Source organism: Moschus berezovskii, chromosome 24 (assembly GCF_049115385.1).
Source record: "Moschus berezovskii isolate FMDL1 chromosome 24, NW_MosBer_1.0, whole genome shotgun sequence".
Classification (NCBI taxonomy): domain Eukaryota; kingdom Metazoa; phylum Chordata; class Mammalia; order Artiodactyla; family Moschidae; genus Moschus; species Moschus berezovskii.
The window spans coordinates 44,880,306-44,901,859 of NC_142483.1; the positions used below are offsets into that span (position 1 = coordinate 44,880,306).

General features: G+C 38.5%; 1 protein-coding gene across 2 annotated transcripts in view; it reads right to left on the minus strand.

The window, feature by feature from the left end:
* KIF15 (kinesin family member 15) overlaps positions 1–21,554 on the minus strand; it is a 56,320-nt gene that overhangs the window by 13,836 nt on the left and 20,930 nt on the right. The window contains exons 8-25 of one of the 2 annotated variants that reach the window (XM_088831693.1): positions 20,911–21,120; positions 19,044–19,169; positions 18,584–18,706; positions 15,428–15,551; positions 14,807–14,883; positions 14,373–14,582; positions 13,157–13,334; positions 11,546–11,687; positions 10,675–10,816; positions 8,971–9,168; positions 8,060–8,167; positions 7,688–7,793; positions 5,640–5,805; positions 3,002–3,152; positions 2,755–2,840; positions 1,704–1,773; positions 1,239–1,325; positions 312–416 (exon numbers count right to left, since the gene is read on the minus strand). In XM_088831693.1, coding sequence (XP_088687819.1) covers positions 312–416; positions 1,239–1,325; positions 1,704–1,773; positions 2,755–2,840; positions 3,002–3,152; positions 5,640–5,805; positions 7,688–7,793; positions 8,060–8,167; positions 8,971–9,168; positions 10,675–10,816; positions 11,546–11,687; positions 13,157–13,334; positions 14,373–14,582; positions 14,807–14,883; positions 15,428–15,551; positions 18,584–18,706; positions 19,044–19,169; positions 20,911–21,120 — 2,409 coding nt within the window. Of the gene's footprint in view, positions 1–311; positions 417–1,238; positions 1,326–1,703; positions 1,774–2,754; positions 2,841–3,001; positions 3,153–5,639; positions 5,806–7,687; positions 7,794–8,059; positions 8,168–8,970; positions 9,169–10,674; positions 10,817–11,545; positions 11,712–13,156; positions 13,335–14,372; positions 14,583–14,806; positions 14,884–15,427; positions 15,552–18,583; positions 18,707–19,043; positions 19,170–20,910; positions 21,121–21,554 lie in introns of both variants that reach the window. The other variant, XM_088831692.1, reaches the window with a different exon arrangement.

The window sequence follows — 21,554 nt, forward strand, 5'->3', positions numbered from 1 at the left end:
AGCCAATCTGTTTTTGATCTGGTCTGGATCAGCAATTCCCTAATGTGCAGAGAGTGCACTCTCTCCAGGTCAGTGAGGTCTGAGAAACACTACAAGTGACTTTGCTTCCCTGAGAAGCACACAGCATGTCAGCATACTAAAGGCTCTGCAGGTTCTGCAGATACCCAAGCATGCTGAGCTTCCACCAGTACATATTTCCAAACCTGGGTGAACACAGAACATTGCTTTTGTGTGAAGCATTTGTTAACCTTTTGAGTCTGTGAACTGTGTCGTGTGCTCAATTTTAATACCTTGATGGCGAAAGAACTTACATTGATGTCCTCCAGTTCTTGCCTGAGGGTATCTATTGTTTCTGTTTTCTCAGAGACTGAGGTTCTTAGCTCCTGGATCTGGCTCATGAGGTCAGTTACAACTTCCTGACAAGTACAGAAAGGTATCTTTATACCAAGTGACAGCAAAGAGATCATTCTTTAATGATAAATAGTTTACCTTTCCAAAGGACAACAGAAGTCAATTTTATTTTAGCAGAATATCATATATCACATTATATTATTAATATCATCACATTATATTATCAATTTCAGTTCAGTTCAGTCGCTCAGTCGTGACTAACTCTTTGCGACCCCATGAATCACAGCACGCCAGGCCTCCCTGTCCATCACCAACTCCCGGAGTTCACTCAAACTCATGTCCATCGAGTCTGTGATGTCATCCAGCCATCTCATTCTCTGTCGTCCCCTTCTCCTCCCGCCCCCAATCCTTCCCAGCATCAGTCTTTTCCAGTGAGTCAACTCTTCGCAATTTATATTCTAATTATTTTCTAATATTTTCATCATTTGCATTGGTTTTATGAATGAATAAGAGCTAGACATAAAAGGGATGTATATCTAATTATACGTTCAGGCATACATACTCTAGTTAAAGCCAACACCAGGGATTTGAGTATTCACATCAGGGGACTGACAATCAATGAGAAAAGGCTGCATTAATGGTATCTTAGTTAAAGGGGGTAGGGATGTGTTCTACAAACACTGCAGTTGTGACGTAACAGTTGGCACTTCAAGTTATGAGGAAAGTTAACTTAAAAGACCTCATTCTCCAGGAACTTTGGAAGATGAGCACAGCCTAAATGCATAGAGAAATGCTGGCTACCCATTAGCTTGGGAGCAAGAAACCAAAATGTGAAGGCAGCATTTATAAGGAATACACAGGGGGCTATAACCTTAACCTCTACCTACCTTGTCAGCGTCTCTAGACTTCTCCAGAGAACTGATTACTTTTTCATTAGCACACAAACTCTCTTTTAGTTTCTGTACTTTTGCCATCTATGGGGGGAAATTAATATTTTTAGAAAGATAATTAAATCACAAAGTTAACCATGCACATATATATATATATATAAAAAAGTTGAAATCTTCTTTTCATATTAAACAGTAAACACTAAGGTGTAATATTTGAAAATAAAAAGTTGAGCCAAAAGATAATAATTTTGTGGTCTCCATCAGGAAGCCACCAACAAATTAATATTACAGCCATCTGGGGTTAGAAAAAAAAGAGCTGAAAATAATACAACCAACTCCATCTTTTTATTACCAATATTCAATATCTGAAACCTGGAACAATTTTTATAACAAAACTATTTAGATATCAGGAATAAAAGGTACAAACTTCAAACTTCATAGCTAAGAGTATAGGATACTCACCTGCTGCTCACACTTGGCCATCTCTTTCTGTTTCTCCTGACGTACAGCTTCAAGTACTTCTAAGATTTCTCTGGAAAAAGAATTATCTTCTAGTCATGACGCATTCAATGGAAACGGGAACTGAGTCCATTCATGAAAAAGACATTCAATGCAACTGAACTTCCTACACAGTGTTAGGAATTGCATTCCACTAGGATCAGAAATTTGAACTAGTTTCTTCAGTAGTTATTTAACGAGAAGCCAGTTTTGTGCCAGGACAGTTTATTTTTCTCCAGAGTACTTAGGACTCCCTAATATAACATGAAGCATTTATTTATCATCTATCTCTCATTTAAACCTCCTAAGGGTGGGGATATTTTGTTCACTGTCTTACCTCTAAATGTCCTGGCATTTACTAGATAGAATAGTGCCTGGCTTGCTGGCTATCACTAAGCATCTGAATGAATGACTAAATGTTAACTGTCTTTCCCAAATAGGTAAGAGTCACTATTGTATACCAGGAACTAGAAAAGAATCTGTCTCACAGTAAGAACTCTACCAGTATCTGCTGAATAAACTAACACAAATTCTTCTTACTAGAGTAATTATCCTACTGTTGGCGGAAACGAAGAGACTGAGAGAGATCGCCAAGGAGAAGGACTCTGAGAGAGGGAAGAAAGACAACGGCATTCATTTTAAGGACCAGAAGAATAAAGAACAGAGAGAGAAAGAATAGTAGAAAAGCACAGAAATAATTTCTACTGGTTTATAGTAGAAATAAACCAGTTCCCATCTTCCAATAATAAATACCGTGATTTATTTACAGAAGGTCCCGAGTTCTGATCACCACCAATTGCTATTCATTTAAAAAATACTGTAGACAGTTATTAAATGTTTTGAAAAATTTTCTCTACATAGCTATTTATACAAAAGAATCTGATATTCATTTTGAAATAAAAAAAAAAAGATAACCTAACAGGCTATAGCAATTTAAAAAAAAGGCCCCACAAGATAAAGAATGTAGTAGCAAATGATATTTTAGTCAACCATGGGAAAGATAAATAGCACTCACTTAGAACTGTTTTCTTTATCTTCTTCAAATTGTAATAATAATTTGTTATTGCGTTCTTTTTCTGCCTCAAAAAGCTCCATCAAATTCTAAAAGACAATGTTACATTAGATTTTAACGTGTAGTCAACAAACACACAGAGTATCTTCCACGTGGTAGCCACAATGGGCCATTACACAAGTCAGGAATAGTTCAAATAGTCATACATCCAGGACAAATTCATCAATAACCAGTACCTTTCTTAACTTACATTCAGATCAGATTTCAGAGTTTCATTTTCTTTTTTGCAGTTTTGGAGGCTTTTTGAAAGTTGGTCAATTTCAAACTTCATTACTTCTTGTAAGTTGTCATAGGAATCCTGTAGGCAGGTTTTGCTCTCAAGCAGTTTTTCATTTTCTAATCTTTATCAGGAAAACATTTTTACAAATGTAAATAGAAACGTTAAATGTAGTTCTGCTCACCAGACTTATTTGCAGTTCACTGATCCCATTTACAGACCATTCCCAACTTATAGAAGCCTGACTGATGTAAAGCTTCTCACAGTCTTGTGTGAAATGGTCATGATGCACAAACATTAGTGTGAGGGGGATGGAGAAGACAGGGTGAGTGTGTCAGCCTGCAGCCACCTATTTCCTCATTTCTTCTCCCATGGAGTCAACCAGACATGCTTAATTGATTGGTAATTTCGGGTGATGAGACTCATTTAGGGAGGTCCAGATCTAACCCCTTTGTAAGCCAAAGACTGGCCACTGACTTAATTTTGTTGCTAGCTCAACTCTATTCACTCAGCACATATTCTCCAATTCCAGGAAGACTTTTCAAGATGACAAATGTGGCTTCGACCTGAACAAGAGAATAAATTCCTTCAGGATAAAACTATCTTTTTAAGTCACATGATTATTATTTACTGATTTTTAGGTTTTCACCCTCTTATTCTGCTTTGCAACATACTGTGACACACTCAAACATCAAGAGTTCATCCAAGAACTAGTAAACAATGAACTAATCTCTGGACCACTCAAAACAGATGTCCCAGCTTGTATACAGAAGGCTAACAGATCTGGAACTGTCTGGTTCCACAAACTCCAAGCAGAGCAGAAAGAGCAAATTATAAATTGCTAAAGACCATACATGATAGGGAAGGGGAACATATGTGTTTATGATACAAATTATATATATAAAACAGATCAAATAATTCAAGAAATATATGGCAGTTGTGCTGTTTCACTTTGAGTTCTCAACAACCTGTGAGAGCCATGATGGTGTTTAAGCAGCTCAGTAAGTGACATACTCAATGTACAACACATTGAGTGCAAAAACAGCACATAAAATTAATTGATGGCAGAGCCAAGATAAGCTTTTGTGATTTAGATGTTCAAAACAAATGCCAGGTCTAAGAAAAAGGAACAAGTGCACCAGTGTTGATAAATGGCCACTGATCACCAGCCTTGGTGCTGGCAGATAGTGCAGGGGAGTGGAGGTAGCACTAACTCAGCACAGGGTCCCACTCCATTAAAAGATAGCTGCCAGGCAAGAATGTGGGCCCAGCATCACCCACTTGTTGGATTTTTAAAAAAGTCACACTGAGGAACTTTCCTGGTGGCCCAGTGGTTTGGACTCAGCTACAATCCTTGGTTGGGAAACTAAGATCCCACATGCTGTGCAGAGTGACCAAAAAAAAAGAAGTTAAAAATTAAAAAAAAAGACCTGACCACCACACTGGTTAGGTCCAACAAAAACATGTCCAACAAAAACATGATTTGGCCTGCAGGCCTCAAGTATTTGTCCTCTATTTTTAATTCCTTATTGTATATTCAGAAACTACTCAAGCATTACAGATTTTAGTCTTTGCAAAGTCTATAAAAATTAAATTCAAGTTTGTCTATTAGTAGCCTTTCTCGAGTGAGGGGTTACACTCATACCACACTCAGAGTATCATGATCAAAATGTCCACTACTAAATTATTGCCATACTCAGGAAGTAGCATCAAAACCATAGGATAGCTTTAAGTTATATTTTGCAAAAGGCTGAAATTAGTTAAAAAAAAAAAAAAAAAAAAACACAGTGGAAACAAGCAGTTTACATCTTTAAGATTACTTTGTTTCAAGATGACCAGCACTTGACTAACTAGCCAGCCTCTGGCGTTCTGGTGAACAATGGGGACTACTACTGATCTGGTCTACCTTGTACTGTCCAGTAAGAGCACACCCTTCCCTCTCGAGAGGGAACAGGCACATCACCCAGGCTGGGCCAACCCTTGGCAAATGACTGCTCCAAAAGTAAGCAGATGACTCCAGCAAGAATAACCGCAATTTTCTCTGGGATTGATATATGGCAATTGAGAGACACTATTTCTTTGCAGGGATTGTTACACTAGAAGACAGAAGATGGAGCTGTCTGAGGCAGTCTGTTTCCTGTCAAAAAGAGGAAGGTTCTCAACAGTAGAAGAGAATGAGGGTGATACACAGAGGGAAACGGAGCACCGAAGGAGGGAGGAAGAGAGGAAGAAAAGCTTGGCAGGGCTGGCGGGCAGAGAACGGATGCATACCGACAATACTGTTTGAGACTCAATCTAGTCTGTCCCTGAGACCAAAATCACCTCTGGGCCTTCCCAGTATTAATAAATTACCATTTTCCCCCTCTGTGGCCCCACATGCTGGGCCCCATCTGGAACAGATTGCTGGGCTTAGTTCTCTGAGCAGGTGTCAATCCTGGGCCCTCGGCAGTGAAGGCACAGAGTCCTAACCACTGGACAGCCAGGGGAGTCCCAGTAAATTACCCCTGGATTTTGTAAACTAGCCTGAGTTGGGTAAACAGCACTTGTACTTTAAGTAGTCCTAAGTGACAAGCCAATCAGGCAACTAGAAAGCAGAACAGAACAACTCTACCTGACATTATCCAGTTGAAGCTGGACCTGCATGTGTCTTTCGGAAAGGCTGTTGAGTTCTTTCTCTTGACTCTCTCTGAATAAACTGTACTCCATTTTCACTGAGGAGAGCTCCTTGTCTGCAGAATGAAGAACGACTCGCAGGTCATGTACCTCACTTTTCAAAACTAAAACAAAGAAACACAAAATAAATCTTAACAGGCTTTTTGTCACATGCGATTTTACAAAATAGGCAAATAAATTTGATAGGTACCCTTCACACAATCAGCAAAAACAAGCTGAAGAGACCATTTTGAGTGTAAAAATGCTGAACTACTAAAGTGGGAGTTATCCAGGAACACTGAGATTTCTATTTTCTTCCTCTCCCTCACCCATGGAGTTTGATATGTTGTCGTTTTAGTTGCTAAGATGCATCCGACTCTTGTGACCCCGTGGACTGTAGACAGCCAGGGTCCTCTGTCCATGGAATTTCCCAGCCAAGAATACTGGAGTGGGTTGCCATTTCCTTCTCCAGAGCATCTTCCTGACCCAGGGATCGAACCTGCATCACCTGCATTGGCAGGTGTACTCTACCACGGAGCCACCAGGGAAGCCCGAATTTTGATATATTCCTACCCCAAAAAAAGCTAGTATCTGATCCTCACATGTAGGTCATTTGATTTTTCTACATTTCTCCTATAGAATGTGCATCAAAATTCTTAATATAAGAAAAAATGCAAGAGATTTTAATGTACTTTAGGTGACCTAATCTTTACTTATTGAAAACCCTTTGGAGATGTACTAGAACTTTCCAACATAGGTTAAACACTCTGGTCTTCTAAAGAAACTCCAAATGGAATTAAAACTGGGCAACTTTTTAATAGATCAAACAAAAGAGAATGGTTCTTTTTTGTCTTAGTAAACTACTGTAAATACTTTGATAAAAGGAGGCATAAACTGGAAAAACTGGGAATTAAATGACATTCCCACATCTACAAATACATACAAATATATAATTTATGCTTTTTCTGTCACTCCTAAAACTCTTAAAACATTTGTCATATGCATTTAAGACACTGCATTTTCAAAGTGGTCTTAAAACTTCAAACAAACATTTGTATCATTTTTTTGAGAGCTGTCTTGGAGAAAATGACCCTTTATATTACTATTACTCATCTAGTCTAATTTAAAACAATTACCAGCTACTTCATCTGAGGGGGTTATTTTACTTTTCATTTCCATTTTGTTACCTATAAAACTGGCTCATAAGGGAGGCTAGCTCAAAGGGTTGTTGTGCTAAGTGGTCAAGAAGTGTTATGAAGTATAAGATATTATTTACAGGATCACTTAGATATTGTTGGGGCTTCCCAGGAAGGGTCAATGGTAAAGAACCTGCCTGCCCATGCAGGGAAAGTGGGTTCAATCCCTGGGTCAAGAAGATCCCCTGGAGTAGGAGATGACAACCCACTCCACTATTCTTGCCGGGAGAATCCCAAGGACAGGATAGCTGGTAGGCTACTGTCCATGAGGTCGCAGAGAGTCAGGCATGACTGAGCATGCATAGGGATTGTCAGGTCACAAAGTAGAAGTGACCTCTAGTGAAAAGAACTGTGACCCATAAGAGCTAGAAGATAAAAGATGACTAGTGGGTTAGTAATGGAAGGAATGCCCTAAGGATTTGGATTAATGAAACCTTGTCCATGCTGAGAGACCAGCTGTAATGACATGCTACAGGTACCCTGTCTATCCTATTCACGTTTTAGTCAACCTGGATGAATGCTCATGAAATTTGTAAATGGCACGACACTGGAGGAGCTGTGATGACTTGGGTTGCTATTTTTCAGCATCCAACTGATGTTGATTGGCTAGCTGAAACAAATTCCTTATATTTGACAACACAAAATTTCAATTTGAGCATGAAGAGTATAAAGTTCTAAAAAATAAAAAAATAAAACAAACAGGACCAAAGGGCCAACCAACTAAACACACAGACACAACACTAAGCCATATCAGTAAAAAGCTACTGAGTTACAGCATTCAGATTAGGAAGCTCCCAGTGTTCAGACTCACAGTCATTCTTGGTCTGTGTGTCTTGAAGCTGCTTTTCAAGGACGTTCAACTGAGAGAGATGCTCCAGCTGCTGTTTGGTCCAATCAGTTCTTTCTGATGAGAAAAGCTTTGGGAAAGAGATCAATTTACTGGAGGAGGAATACTGACAAGCTAAAACACACACCAAACAATCATTTTGTTTCTGTTTTTCAAACGCAGTTTTAAATTCAGACTAGGGGTGTGTGTCTCCTTATCAGAGGAGTTGCTGAAATAACAAAGTAAGAGAATACAACTCAAATAGACCTTGGCCCAAACTTCCTAAAGTCACTTCCTTCCTGGCAGGTTCTTTCTCAGAGGTTCAGACATTTTCGGAGGTCATGCTTGCAATCTCACCTCCTGCATCTGAGTAGAATGATGTTCCAGTTTGTCAATCTGCTGCTGAAGCTTTACATTTTTATGCTCTTCTTCATCCAACTTGACTTGAAGGGCACTCATTTGTTCCTGCAACACAAGAACTTCAGGGGTCAAAAATTCTTTTAATGAACATCCCAAACATTCCATCATTTCTCCTGCATTAAAAAATACACAACACAAAACCTCATACAGACAAAGGTATCAAAAGCCAGTATGGAGTCAAAAAACAGACTATACTGATGATTTCTCACAGTTCAGAATTATACTCGTGGGCTGTCAAAGTCGGTAATTTGAAGCACAAAGGAAAGAAGCGATTAAAATTAAAATCAAAGACTAAATCAGAGCCATCTTAGGATTTCTTTGATGCTTCCTCAAGCCTATATCGAGTGACCTCACCAGAAAGGCCTCCATATCCGTGAAAGGTAAACTTTCAGAATTTGGGGTGATGTAGCTTCAGGTCTTACTAGACAGTAGAAAAACTTGTACAAAAAATAAATCACTGAATTCTGAGGTAAACAAACTTCATGTGTTATTTCAAATATACGGAAAACTGTCTAAAATTTGAACTATCATAAGATTCTTTCAAACTATTTCATCTTCTTTAGCATATATAACAGGGTGTCTTATAAATCAGTTCTGGAACTAGAAGCTAGACGCAAATTGGTCTTATACACAAGAGAACCAAACCCCAAGGAGAGCAGAAGGTGACTTGCTAAATGCTGGATTAAAAGAACAAGAGTAGGCCGATTTCTAACCCAAGGACCTCACATCCTTAAAAAGATATGATTTTGATATTAAACAGGTTCAAACTCGGCAGATTACCAAAAGTTAAAATGATAAAGAAAATTTATTGAAGTGAAGGTCTATTTGTTTCTAAAACTGAACATTACCTGCACCATTCTCAGCTCTTCGGAAATGGCTTCAAAAGCTTGCTCACTCATCTCGGGAGGCACTGGTTCATTTAAGATATCATTATCCAAGCTGCTAGAATTCTGGGTTTGTGCAGAGCCAAAGTTCTCTGGTTCAGGGCTAAACTTCGGCAGTGGTCGAGACCTAAGTTGATAAGCCTTGGTTGGTGTTGTTATGATCTGCAGCAAAAAAATTATTAGGAAAACAACATTAGCACACATGAAAAGAATAACTTATTTAGTAATTGTGTGAACAAACGATAAAATTAAAATCTATTCATCAAGAGAAAAGAAAAAGTATCCTGGAGAGCCGGCACAGAAGAAAGGCCCATGTGGAAACAAATTTATCAATTCAAAGCAGTCTCAAGCATAACTGTCATTAGATTTTTAAAAATAAAACTTGAAAAGTCAACACAAAAACTTCATACAAAAAAATACATGTGCAACAAGTCACTATTAAAAAGAACAATTTAGGAAGACTTCCCTGGTCAATATAAAAATAAAAGGGTATGGTCATTAAAACAATGCATCATTATCATGTGAACAGTCAGAACTCTGGAAGAAAATACAAAGCCCAGAAATAGAACCAGTTATATATGCAAAGTTCAAATTAGTGAGGAAAGTAAGGTTGATTTAAAAAAAGGTAAACCCAGAGGTTATGCCACTTTAAAATAGCAGGGACATTTACAAGAAACTTCACAACAACTTACTAATGTAAATATTTTCATTTGTTATCATTAATTTTTGGCTAATTTGGTAAGCCAAATTGATGGTGAGCCAAAAAAGATATGTTGTTTTTATTTTAATTATTGGTAAAGAGAATTAATTTCTCGTTTGTACTTGAATTAACACTATATATTACTAAAGCATGAAACCATTTATAGTTTATGACCAAGCAATTTTACTCATTAAATTTAGTTTGAACAAATGGCCCATACTTAGAAGAACTGAAGAACTATACTTAAATCAGAAGATAGGTATGGAAGTATTTTTTTTCTGGAGTTATTATAACATTGGAAAACTGGAACCAATGTTGAATGAATGGAGACTTATTGTCTAATTATAATAAATTTATTTATTAACTTTATTGCTGGCCCTCCCATGGCTGCTATATTAAGTTTATATGCCATCATGGGTAACAGGGCAGGAGGAAGGGGTGAGAAGACTAATAAGTGTAAAAAAGGTTTAAAAAAAATGCACTTTGAGTATATTAAGATTTTTAAAAATGCATTAAAAAGGCCAGAAGGAAATTCATCAAAATGTTGATCTTGGTTATATTAGGGTCACAAGATTACAAGTACAATTTTTCTTCTTTAATTGCTTTTTTTGCTTTAATTGCTTTATAGAAAAACTTTTTCTATAAAGAGGTTATATAACTTTTTCCTTGTAAAGAAAAGTGAAAAAATAATTTCATATATTCCACTAAAACTTTTGAACTCATTAAAAATTCTTCATTATTCAGAGCTAAAAATAAATAAATAAATAAATAAAATAGCAGGGACATCCCTGGCGGTCCAGTGGCTAAGAGTCAGCCCTCTCAATGAAAGGGGCCCAGGTTCATTCCCTGCTTGAGGAACTAGATCCCACATGCTGAAACTAAGAGTACAAATGCTGCAACTAACACCTCCAACAGTGAATAAATAAATGTAAATTAGACACCACTGATTTAAGCTTCAGATTACCTACCTTCAGTGTTTCAGCATGAATTTTACTCAGTTGAGAAACTTCTTGCCGCTTGCAGACTTTTGTTGCTTCCAAAAGGTTTTCAAGATTAAGGTTAGCTTTTTGCAAAGACTGAATCTCTGATTCTAATTCCACCTGCCTTTTTCTAATAGATAAGATAAAATGGGAGTATTTCAGGTAATAAGTAATGTCATACATGTGTAGAGTAGTTTATACGCTCACATAACTTTATAATTATCCCTTTAGTCAGAGACTTTGGCAGATTATTACCCTCATTTTCCAATTGGGTGAGGTACAATTCAGAGATTGATGACTGTTTAAAGTATTCAGCTAGCAAATGGTATGCTCCAACTCAAAGCCCAAATAATTCAACAATTCCATGTGACACATTATTTTTAAAACAGATATTTCTTTATCTTTTAGAACAGGATTAGTCTTAGTTACATATAATATGAAGGTGGTTTATCTGTTTTCTTTTACACAGTATATCAAGAATATTAACAAAACTGTAATTTCTAAAAATACCAATATAATTCTTAACAGCAATGATTTAAATTTTGTGGTGAGATAAAGAATTCACAAATACTCATCTCAATAGGTATATCCCTCAAAAGATTTGTATCATCTAGCTTACTAAATATATTATTAAAAACTAGAAGTTTAGGTCAATTGTACCTCAGTTTTTAAAAAATGAGTGAAGAAAAAGAAAAGAGCAAGATGCAAGCCCATTTGCTTCATGTCAAAACAAGTTAGCCGCTATATTAGACTATTTAAGGTAAATGCTCAACTAAAATCCTAACCATGCTAAACACTTAGACAATCCAACGTTAAAGGCTATTGAAACAGTAAGTATGAATGTGTATTTATACTTTACCTAGTTAGCTCTTTGAATTCTTCGTACTCTTGCTTTGAATTATTCAGCTCTGTGTGAACTTGCAGGAGTTGTGCTTTTAACTTCTCAGTGTTCGCTAATGAACACGGCTCTTTCAGAGCTTTTGGGGAGAATCCTTGCTGACCTGATAATAAGGAAACAACCTGGCCTTTGAAAGACAGAAAATGACAGAATACAATTTCTAAGTTCAATGCCAAGTATCAATTTTGAAGCACAAGGAGGAAAAACGAGAAATCATTGGAAAATGAACCCTAAAAAACAAGAGCCTGTACCTCAAGAAGAGACTATAAGACACAGCAGGGTGTATTGAAGAGTATTAAAAGTTGTTTTTGTGAAGTTGTGAAGCAACAGGATGAAGAGGCATATTTAAAGCAACACTTTTTTTTTAAGAGAAAAGAACAAATAATGACTGAAGTAAAACACCCACACTGCTGGATAGAGAAGCATCACCAGTTGAATTTTGCATGAATTAGTGTCAACAGTCAATGAATTTTTAGCAAAGGAGATAAACAGCAAAGGCAGCCAGTTCAAAGAACTTGGTATCATCTACCAGATAGAAAATACTAATTTTTAGGAATTTCTTGGATGACTGAATTTGTTGAAGACAGTGCCGCTGAGTTTCAGTATGGGAAAATACTACATACAAATTGTTCAGAGAATGATGTTTAGAAGATAGTGAGGTCCAGAAATTACCATTAGTATCTTTGGAAGACGGTAAGTTAAGGTACTATTGAGGCCAAAATGGCCAGTGAAATACAGAGCACTGTAGGATATATAACATAAAAAAATCTGATTTTAACTTTGCATCTAAAATCACGATCTCTCTACAAGCCATATTCCAAGAATTTTACTCTTTTGTTAATTCATAAGAGAACGGAAAAAAGGCTTGGAAAAGGAAATTTAAAAAACATTTTTTTCTTTATCACTGCAGTATAAAAAGATTAGAAGTATCTTCATTTCAACTAAATTCATTTCAGTCTAAAAAGAAGCAAGGACTGAAACAGTGTATGATAAAAGGCCACGAAAATACTCAAAGAATGAGCAAACACAGACTGTCACCAAATCCCACAGCATTAACACCAATAGCTGCCAAGCCTGTAAGTTAGATTAGTACTAACTAAACCACTTTTCAGACAGTAACAGTAAACTTAAAGAAGTAATGTATAACTAACAGAACCAACAGTGGCAAGGTGACCCACAAACAAGACATCAGGATCAAAAACTGTGCTGGCTGGACCGTGAGTCTGACCGCTCTGACCAATCTCTCATACTGTATAGTTGTTCATCGGGGGAGAAGCATCTCACCTCTACAGTCATTCAGACTGTCATTAGTTAAGTACTTTGCAAATACTTAACACAGGAAAATTCCATTTAATAAAAATATAAAGTATCAAGATCTGCAAGACAGAGTTATAGGAGTATTCCCTTGCTCATGGGTATCTATTAGCCTACAGGAAAATAAGTATGTATATAGGAAATTTGCACACCAAGTCTGGAGGTTAAAGTGCAAACCCTCAGGGGAAGGCAATATCAAGGTCCTTATAAACAATCTCCCTGCCCCTAGAAGACATGTTTACAACAGTCATGTCTTACTTTTGTCATTTTTCTCTGTTCCAGATACTTCGAAGAAGGCTTTTTCCAGGATTGCAATGGTCTGGGCATCCATCTCGTGGGCTCTTTTCACAGGCTCTAACAGTCTCAGTCTTCTGTTCTCCTCCCTGAGGGAGTGGTTTTCCATAGCGTATTTTGCCACTCTGGGGTGGTGCTCTATCTGTGACATGGAAGAATTAAGAGACATGTATTTACAAACGTGACCATTTTAGGGAACAAGTTTTTCTGAAAACCAACAGAAAACACTGGACACCACAGGAACTATGGAGAGCACCTCAGTTTTTACGATCAGACTGAATAGGTGCATATCCTACAACTCTCAAGTCTACGTCTGGGTCTGAAAATTTGAAACTTCTCCATCTACTCTTGACACTCACCCAGACACCTTCGATAAGCATATGGGGTGTACCCTGTGGCAGACTCCTCATGCAAGGGAGACTGCTTCAATTAACACACTGAAAATAGTAAGAAAACTCTCTACTGACGACAGTGGAATGCCCCTCAAGATATAGTAAATGAAAAGGGGGAGGCACAGAAAAGTATATATGGTCAGCTGTCTTTTGTGCACAAAAGGAAAAAAAGCCAAAGTATCTGTATTGCTTTGAAAATGCATAAAAACTTCTTGAAAAATGTACACTCTTATAAGAGATTATCTTTGTTTCTTAATAATGTGCCTGGTGTCAACTATCCATCCTCCCAGGGAAAAGGAAAAACAACAAAACCTTGATGAGCTCAACTGCAAACTGACTCTGATAACCACAACTGCCCCCTGGAAGGAACTTCACCTGGCCTGCCAGGGCTGAATGCCATGGCAGCAACATCACAACTTCCTCCCTTTTCCCTTCAGGCTTTACTATTTTAGAAAAATGGTGTGTGTGGGTGTGTATGTGTGTGTCAGGTTTTACTATTTTAGAAAAATGGTGTGTGTGTGTGTGAGGTTTTACTATTTTAGAAAAATGGTGTGTGTGTGTGGTTTTACTATTTTAGAAAAATGGTGTGTGTGTGTGTGTGTGCGCGCGTGTGCGCATATGTAGTGGGGTGGGGGGGGTGTTTGAATTATATAATGATACTGTCAGTTCATTTAAAACACTTTCTCTTGCATTACATCACAAGAATTTGCTGACCAGTCTGGTGACTGATTTTTACTTGTCCTGAATCTCTTTTATTTTTAGAATTACTGTGAATGCCAGGTACTCACTTGTTCTCGCAGAGTTTGAATCTCATCCCTCAGTTCCGACAGCAAACGGTCCTGCTCCTCAGGCAGAAAACTTCCCCGGGATTCCTTGTGGAGCCTTTCCAGGCGCATTATTTGATCCTCTCGGAATTTCACGATCATTTTATTCGACTGAATGAATTTTTCTTTTTTGAGGGTGAGATCTTCCAATTGCGTAACTTTTTCTACCAGAGACTTAAGAAGTCAAAATTTGATTAGACATAAAAAAATAACTGGGCTTCCCTAAATTTTCACAAACCAAGCAACAAACACAAACTTCACATTTAATCTCAAAGTCAAAATTTAAGTGTTTCAGTCTTCCTTTGTTTTACTGACTTTGCCATTTATTTCACTGAGAAAAGTTCCATACAGTGAAAGCCTAAAATATCTTGAATCCCCTTTATAGTAAAGTTTCCTACCTTCTTTTCCTGTTCAGATTTCTTAAAGAATAACATTGCCTCTTGGAAATACTTGATGTAGTTAGTCTCATCTTTATCTGCAATGGTCCAGTAAAAAAGAAAAGGAAACAGGAAAAATGTTTTATCTCTCAAATTTTAAGAATAAGCAATGAAAAAAAAAAGAATAAGCAATGAGCTGGAATAGGCTTTGATGGACTGCTCTCTATTACTTTAAAAGAATCAGACTCTCATCACCACATGAAGAATTTCAAATTAACTCTGTCTACAAATTAGCTATTCTTTGAAGAAAAATAAGTCTCAGATATCCAATTTAGTAAACATATAAAGATTACATATGACAGAATCTGGAAGTGGATCTGAGTGATTTACTAGTATCTCTTTTTTTAGCACTTATGAGGGATGCATTTTCAAAATTACTTCTACACCTCTGTCCCACATCTCACCGAACTCCGCACCTGCAGGAACTGTGAATTCAATATCTGTAGTAACCACGTCTGGTTTCTATGCAGGTGAAATAAACAGGAACAGATACTTGTGGGAAATCTGGATAGCCAGACAGTGCGGTCATACTACATCCACACCTAGATCTCCTCAGCTTAAAGGACACTGAGCTCATCTTACCTACAGTGCGCAAGCTTTCTGGTAGCATCTGCCCTGCAGTAAGCTGGGCCAGTTGCTCTTTGAGTCTCTTCACTTCAGCTTGGAGCTGGGTCACGTTTCCTTGTGTGTCTTCATTTACCACTGCCTGTTCAAGAATTTTTTTTTTTTAACCATTAAAAGAATGCTTTTTGAGTCATATAATCTTGTGTTTATATTTGTTTGTATGGTTTGGAGTGATGAAGACCAAACAAATTGACATTTGCATCTCATCAAGAGTCCGAAGGCTTCCAGAATTGGTGTGCTGGAGGGGAGGGGAGGCTTCTTTTCCCTGTGCCATCAGGCCTAGAACCAGAGACTCTTTCCCTACCCTCCCTATGCCCCATTTAGGTCTGTAATCTGTTTACTAGCCCTGGGCCCTGCTGGGCTGGTTCTCTCATGAAGTGAAGTGAAGTGAAAGTTGCTCAGTCGTGTCTTGACTCTTTGCGACCCCATGAACTATACAGTCCATGGAATTCTTCAGGCCAGAATACCGGAGTGGGTAGCCTTTCCCTTCTCCGAGGGATCTTCCCAACCCAGGGATCGAACCGGGATCTCCTGCATTGCAGTTGGATTCTTTACCAACTGAGTTATCAGGGAATCCTGGTTCACTACTGGAGTCAGCATATATGCACCTAACACTGCTTCTTCCTGCGACTGACAGCCCCAACCCATGAAGAAGGGCAAACACCTCCCTTGGTGTCACCTCCCCCTGTCTTTGCTCACTAAAGAGGGGTGAGGAACTGCAGGGCTGGCCTGAGCTCCCCTAGCTCCACCCTCTCCAGAGAAATTCAACCCTGTGTCTTCCTAACAGTCCTCATAGAAGGGGGAGGTGTTTTGACAACTCCATTTGTGTTTTATTATCACAGTAAATGCTCTTTCAAAGAAGTGTCTTCTATCAGAAGACTTCTAAGGAGTTCACAGTCTCAAAAAACCCACACGGTGTTAACAAGACTCAAGAGCTAACGGGGACTTCGCTGGTGGTCCAGCGACTAAGACACAGTACTCCCAATGCAGGGGGCCTGGGTTTTATCCCTGATTAGGGAACTAGATCCCACGTGCCACAACTAGGACTTGGCAGAGTCAAAAAAAATTTTTCAATAATAATAAAAAAAAGGCCAAGAGCTGAGTACTAACCAAATCAAATACCCAATACTCCAGAGTGAGGCGGAAATCTCTGACAGCCCCAAGCTTCCCGTATTCCTCTCTTAGGCTGGGTCTTCCCACTGGGAAGGAATGTTCACTCTTAAGTCCCCAATATCTGAGTCACTTTCCCCTCGGAGGCTGCAGCAGAGGACTTACCATTGATAGTGACTAGTATAAGGTTCCTAGTTTTCTAATTTCATATGTTAAGAAGTCATTTCCAGTTGCTTCTGCCTAAGGACAGCCTCATCACAAGGCACTCCTATACACTATGACATCACAATCTCACATTGGTGATGTCATAATTCTAATTATCCCTGCAGCTTTCCATTCTCCAAAAACTTTAAGTAAGTCCCAAGAGATAGGGTCAGGAAATGCTAATGATTTCTCCTCCTTGTATTACAGATATCCTACAAAGAGGTCGTAATCCAATAAAAGGAATGAATAACCAGACCCATACTCTTCTGACTTACCCAAGGGAAGAGGCATCATGAACCTCTTTGCTTTTACCACGATGATATGATCAGGGAGTCTATTTTGTGGGGAAAGAATAACCACTGTCTCCTTTGAAAGAAAGAGGAAATTAATTTGCCAATATATGCATTTTGATTCTTCTGTTCAGAAACAAAGAGGCCTCCAACCAACCTCTCCAAAACAAGTAGGGAACTCCTTGGTCTTTTGACAGTCTGCACCAGGGGTTAGCCAAGTGCTGCTTGACCACAGCCGTGCTCATGTGTTTACATCTACAGCTCCTTTCTTACTAAAAAAAGCAGAGATGAGTAGTTGGGGCAGAGACCATACAATCCACAGTCCAAGAAGCTGGAATTATTTATCACTTCGACCCTTTACATGAAAACTTTTTGGACCACCGATGTACAAGAATATCAAATAAACTTTTTTTTTTTTCTCCTTTCTTTTTGGCCATGCTGTGCAGCATGTGGGATCTGGTTCCCGAACCAGGTATCAAACCTACATCCCCTGCAATGGAAGCAGAGTCTTAACCACTGGACTGCCAGGGAAGTCCCAGAAACTTCTGGTATAGAAAGAAAAACAAGGAATCCCTGGAGTTACAGACAACTTGAAAGACAAAGTTTGTCAAGGTCATCAAAATTATTTTCATAGTGGATCCTCTCACCCTTAGCACCCAGCTCTGTCAGCATGGTTTAGGTACATAAATTTAGTCTCCAACTTAATTACAAAGGAAAAACTTTCCCTTCCCTTAAGAAAAAACAGGCCAAACAACAATGACCATAAGACCTAATCTAGGTCTCAAATTACATGATCTATACAGAAGGCTAGGAAAGATGAAAACAGAAACCTTGCTTACAGTTAGGCTTTCACAACAGAGAAATAAACAAAAGCTAATCATGAAATTAAAAGACGCTTACTCCTTGGAAGGAAAGTTATGACCAACCTAGATAGCATATTAAAAAGCAGAGACATTACTTTGCCAACAAAGGTCCGTCTAGTCAAGGCTATGGTTTTTCCAGTGGTCATGTATGGATGTGAGAGTTGGGACTGTGAAAAAGGCTGAGCGCCGAAGAATTGATGCTTTTAAACTGTGGTGTTGGAGAAGACTCTTAAGAGTCCCTTGGCTGCAAGGAGATCCAACCAGTCCATTCTAAAGGAGATCAATCCTGGGTGTTCATTGGAAGGACTGATGCTGAAGCTCCAATACTTTGGCCACCTCATGCAAAGAGTTGACTCACTGGAAAAGACTCTGATGCTGGGAGGGATTGGGGGCAGGAGGAGAAGGGGACGACAGAGAATGAGATGGCTGGATGGCATCACCGACTCAATGGAGGTGAGTTTGAGTGAACTCTGGGAGTTGGTGATGGACAGGGAGGCCTGGCGTGCTGTGATTCATGAGGTCGCAAAGAGTCGGACATGACTGAGTGACTGAACTGAACTGAATGTTCATTTCAGGGCAATTACAAAAGTGAGATACTGCAAGCTTCCATATATTTTAAATTTACTTAAATATACTCAGTATTTTACCTTATTTTTAATCAGCTTGGCTCTATGAGCAAAATTAAGCGTTGACAAGGTTTCACCAAAACACCTAGATCCAGGATGAACATTTGCAATTATGACTGTTTTGGCGTTACCTCCAAGGGAATCCTGTTTAATGATATAAATGGCACACATTTCAGGGGAGAAACCAAAAGATATGGCATAAATGAACCTATCTATGAAACATAAACAGACTCTCAGACATAGAGAACAGACTTGTGATTGTCAAAGGGGAGGGGGTGGGGGAGGGAAGGACTGGGAGTTTGGTATCACCAGATGTAAACTACTATACGTAAGATGGATAAATAACAAGATTCTACTATACAACACAGGCAACTATATTCAATACCCTGTGATGAACCATAAAGCAAAAGAATATAAAAAAAAGAATGCCATAGTGAGCATAACCAAAAAAGGGGCTCAGGAACCCAATGATCTACTTTACCCGGAGTAAGAAGGTAAGTTTGGAGTCTCTGTAGCAAATATGTCTCTGTTTTCCATTACCCACATCAACAAGCGCAGTAATCACCTGGCCCAGGCAGCTCAATGATCGGTTTATGTTACCTGCTTCCTAGGGTGTTAAGGAAAAAGAACAAAAATTGAGGTGCACTGATTTCTTTTTAGTCTTTTGAATTAAAATATACCTAGCAGGGTGGTAAGTTTGAATGGAAAGGCAAAACAGGGACAACATTAGTTAAGGGTAAGTAACTTTTCAGCAAAAAGATGTCCTCAACTGTCCCCTAACCTTTTCCTATTGAGGCACACACTGCAATTCTAATACTATTCAAATTCAAACACAAAAATCACTGAAAGAAAAAAATACTGTTATCAACTCATGATTGTAATAGTTTTCAACTGATTTATAGGTAGGGATAAAACCAAGAGGAGAATAGAGGAAAACACGTTAAAGTAGTAAATTATAAGCATATTTTTCAAGCCTTTTATGTTAAAATGTTTGCTACATTATAAAGGTATGGTAACTAATGTCCCACTCCCATGTCCCACAAAGGTATTAATGAACATATTATAGATAAGAGAACACTCACTCTAATTCTGTAAATTAGAATTTACATTTATCAAATATAAATTAGAATTTACATTTATTATATGTAAACATAAAATTTCTTTAAAAGAGTGGTTTGGGGAGAAAAATGTTTGGGTTAAACCTTTTACTTTAGGCAGCGTATTTTTGGTAACTGAGTCTGCAGAGATGGGAGTATAGAAAAATGAGAGGAGAAATGGAAATTATTAAGCAAGATGCACTGAGTTCAGAGTTGCCACTGTTACCATCCTTAAAAGTGGTTTAGGGCCACAGTTGTGAGCACAGTCTGTGGAGCTGGACTACTGCCTGAATCTCAGCTCAACTCAATCACATGCCCCTGGAAAATTTACTTCTGTTTCTTCAAAATAGAAAGGATAATAGAATCATGTCCTAGAATTCTTAGGAAGGTTAAATAGTTTTATATGAAGCATTCAGAATAGACCCAGCATATATCCTATTATGAACATGTGCTATTTTTCTTTGCTTTATGTCACCATAGAAACACAAATGTGTGCCAACCTGAAGCTGTCTGAGAGCTCAGGAGGCTCAAATCCTTGTTTTCAAGGCAAACAGCACATTCTCCTCTACCATTTCTGACTCTTCGCTATCTGTACCCATATATCCTAACATGTAGAATCCACACATTTTGTTGACAGTACATGTTACAATACATATGCATATGTGCTCAGTCGCTTCAGTTGTGTCCAACTCTTTGCGACTGTATGGACTATAGCCTGCCAGGCTCCTCAATCCAATGGAATTCTCCAAGCAAGAATACTGGAGTGGGTTGCTGTACCCTCCTCCAGGGGATCTTCCCTGACCCAGGGACTGAACCCATGTCTGCATTGCAAGCAGATTCTTTAACCACTGAGCCACCTGGGAAGACCACAATACGTATATACATTAATAATTCATATTACCGAGAACCTCTGGTAATGCCTTAGCCTAGAATGAAGTCCTTAACCCTTAACTCAAGAACTACTTCTTTCCCACGCTTCCCCCAAGTAAGGGGCATGTCATATTCTTCTTCCTCTGAACCCTGCTACCACTCATACCATCGGCCGTTTGGGTGACAGTGAATTCAAATACTCTTGCTCCTGACACCTGTCATATCCCATGTATGTTTACTGTCCTTACACAACAACAAAATTTTCTATACCTTTAGGATAGAACCAATTTCTTAATGCTTTGTACCCATCAAAATACTGAGCTTGGTATTGACTTCTAATTCTCAGTCAAGTTGAACTGAAGACCATAATTCCAATCTTACCTTTAATCTCATGCCTTCTGCATGGGTGTCCTTTTGCCTTTCAGATCCTGCCAAATCCACTAGATTGAGAAGGGAGGTCCGTATATTCACAGTTTCATGGCTTTTCTCCATTGACTCTATTGTAATTGTAAAGACTGCATGAGACCTAGAGGATTCTCTATTCATCGACGTTGAGGCAACACGTCTGTTTCTCCACCCTCCAGACAACACCTAGGCAAAAGGAAAATACATGATCACAACTTTCACATTTTCACAACAGCTACAAATATCAGCAGGAAATCTGTAAAGGGTGGCGTGAGACTACTGGTCTACTGAGGAACGTACGCAAGCAAATTTTCCTTTCCCTTTCCTTTTTTGTTTCTTCTCTAGGTCATGAGACCGAAAAAGCAGGAAATCAGAAGGCATAGGATCTATGATGGGTTTTGCCATTTCTCTACTTGTATTAATGCAAGTCGTAAAATCTCTCTAAACCCTTTTCTTAACCAAAACTATGAAAGTCAGATAAAGTAAATCTCAAAATTACCTTCAAGCCCAAAGCTTTGTCAGTCCTTCTGGTCTACAGAGTATTTGTTTTTACTTCCTATTCCCTGTGGCAGGCAGGCTACATGATGGTACAGATAGCAGACTCTAAAATCAGATGAATA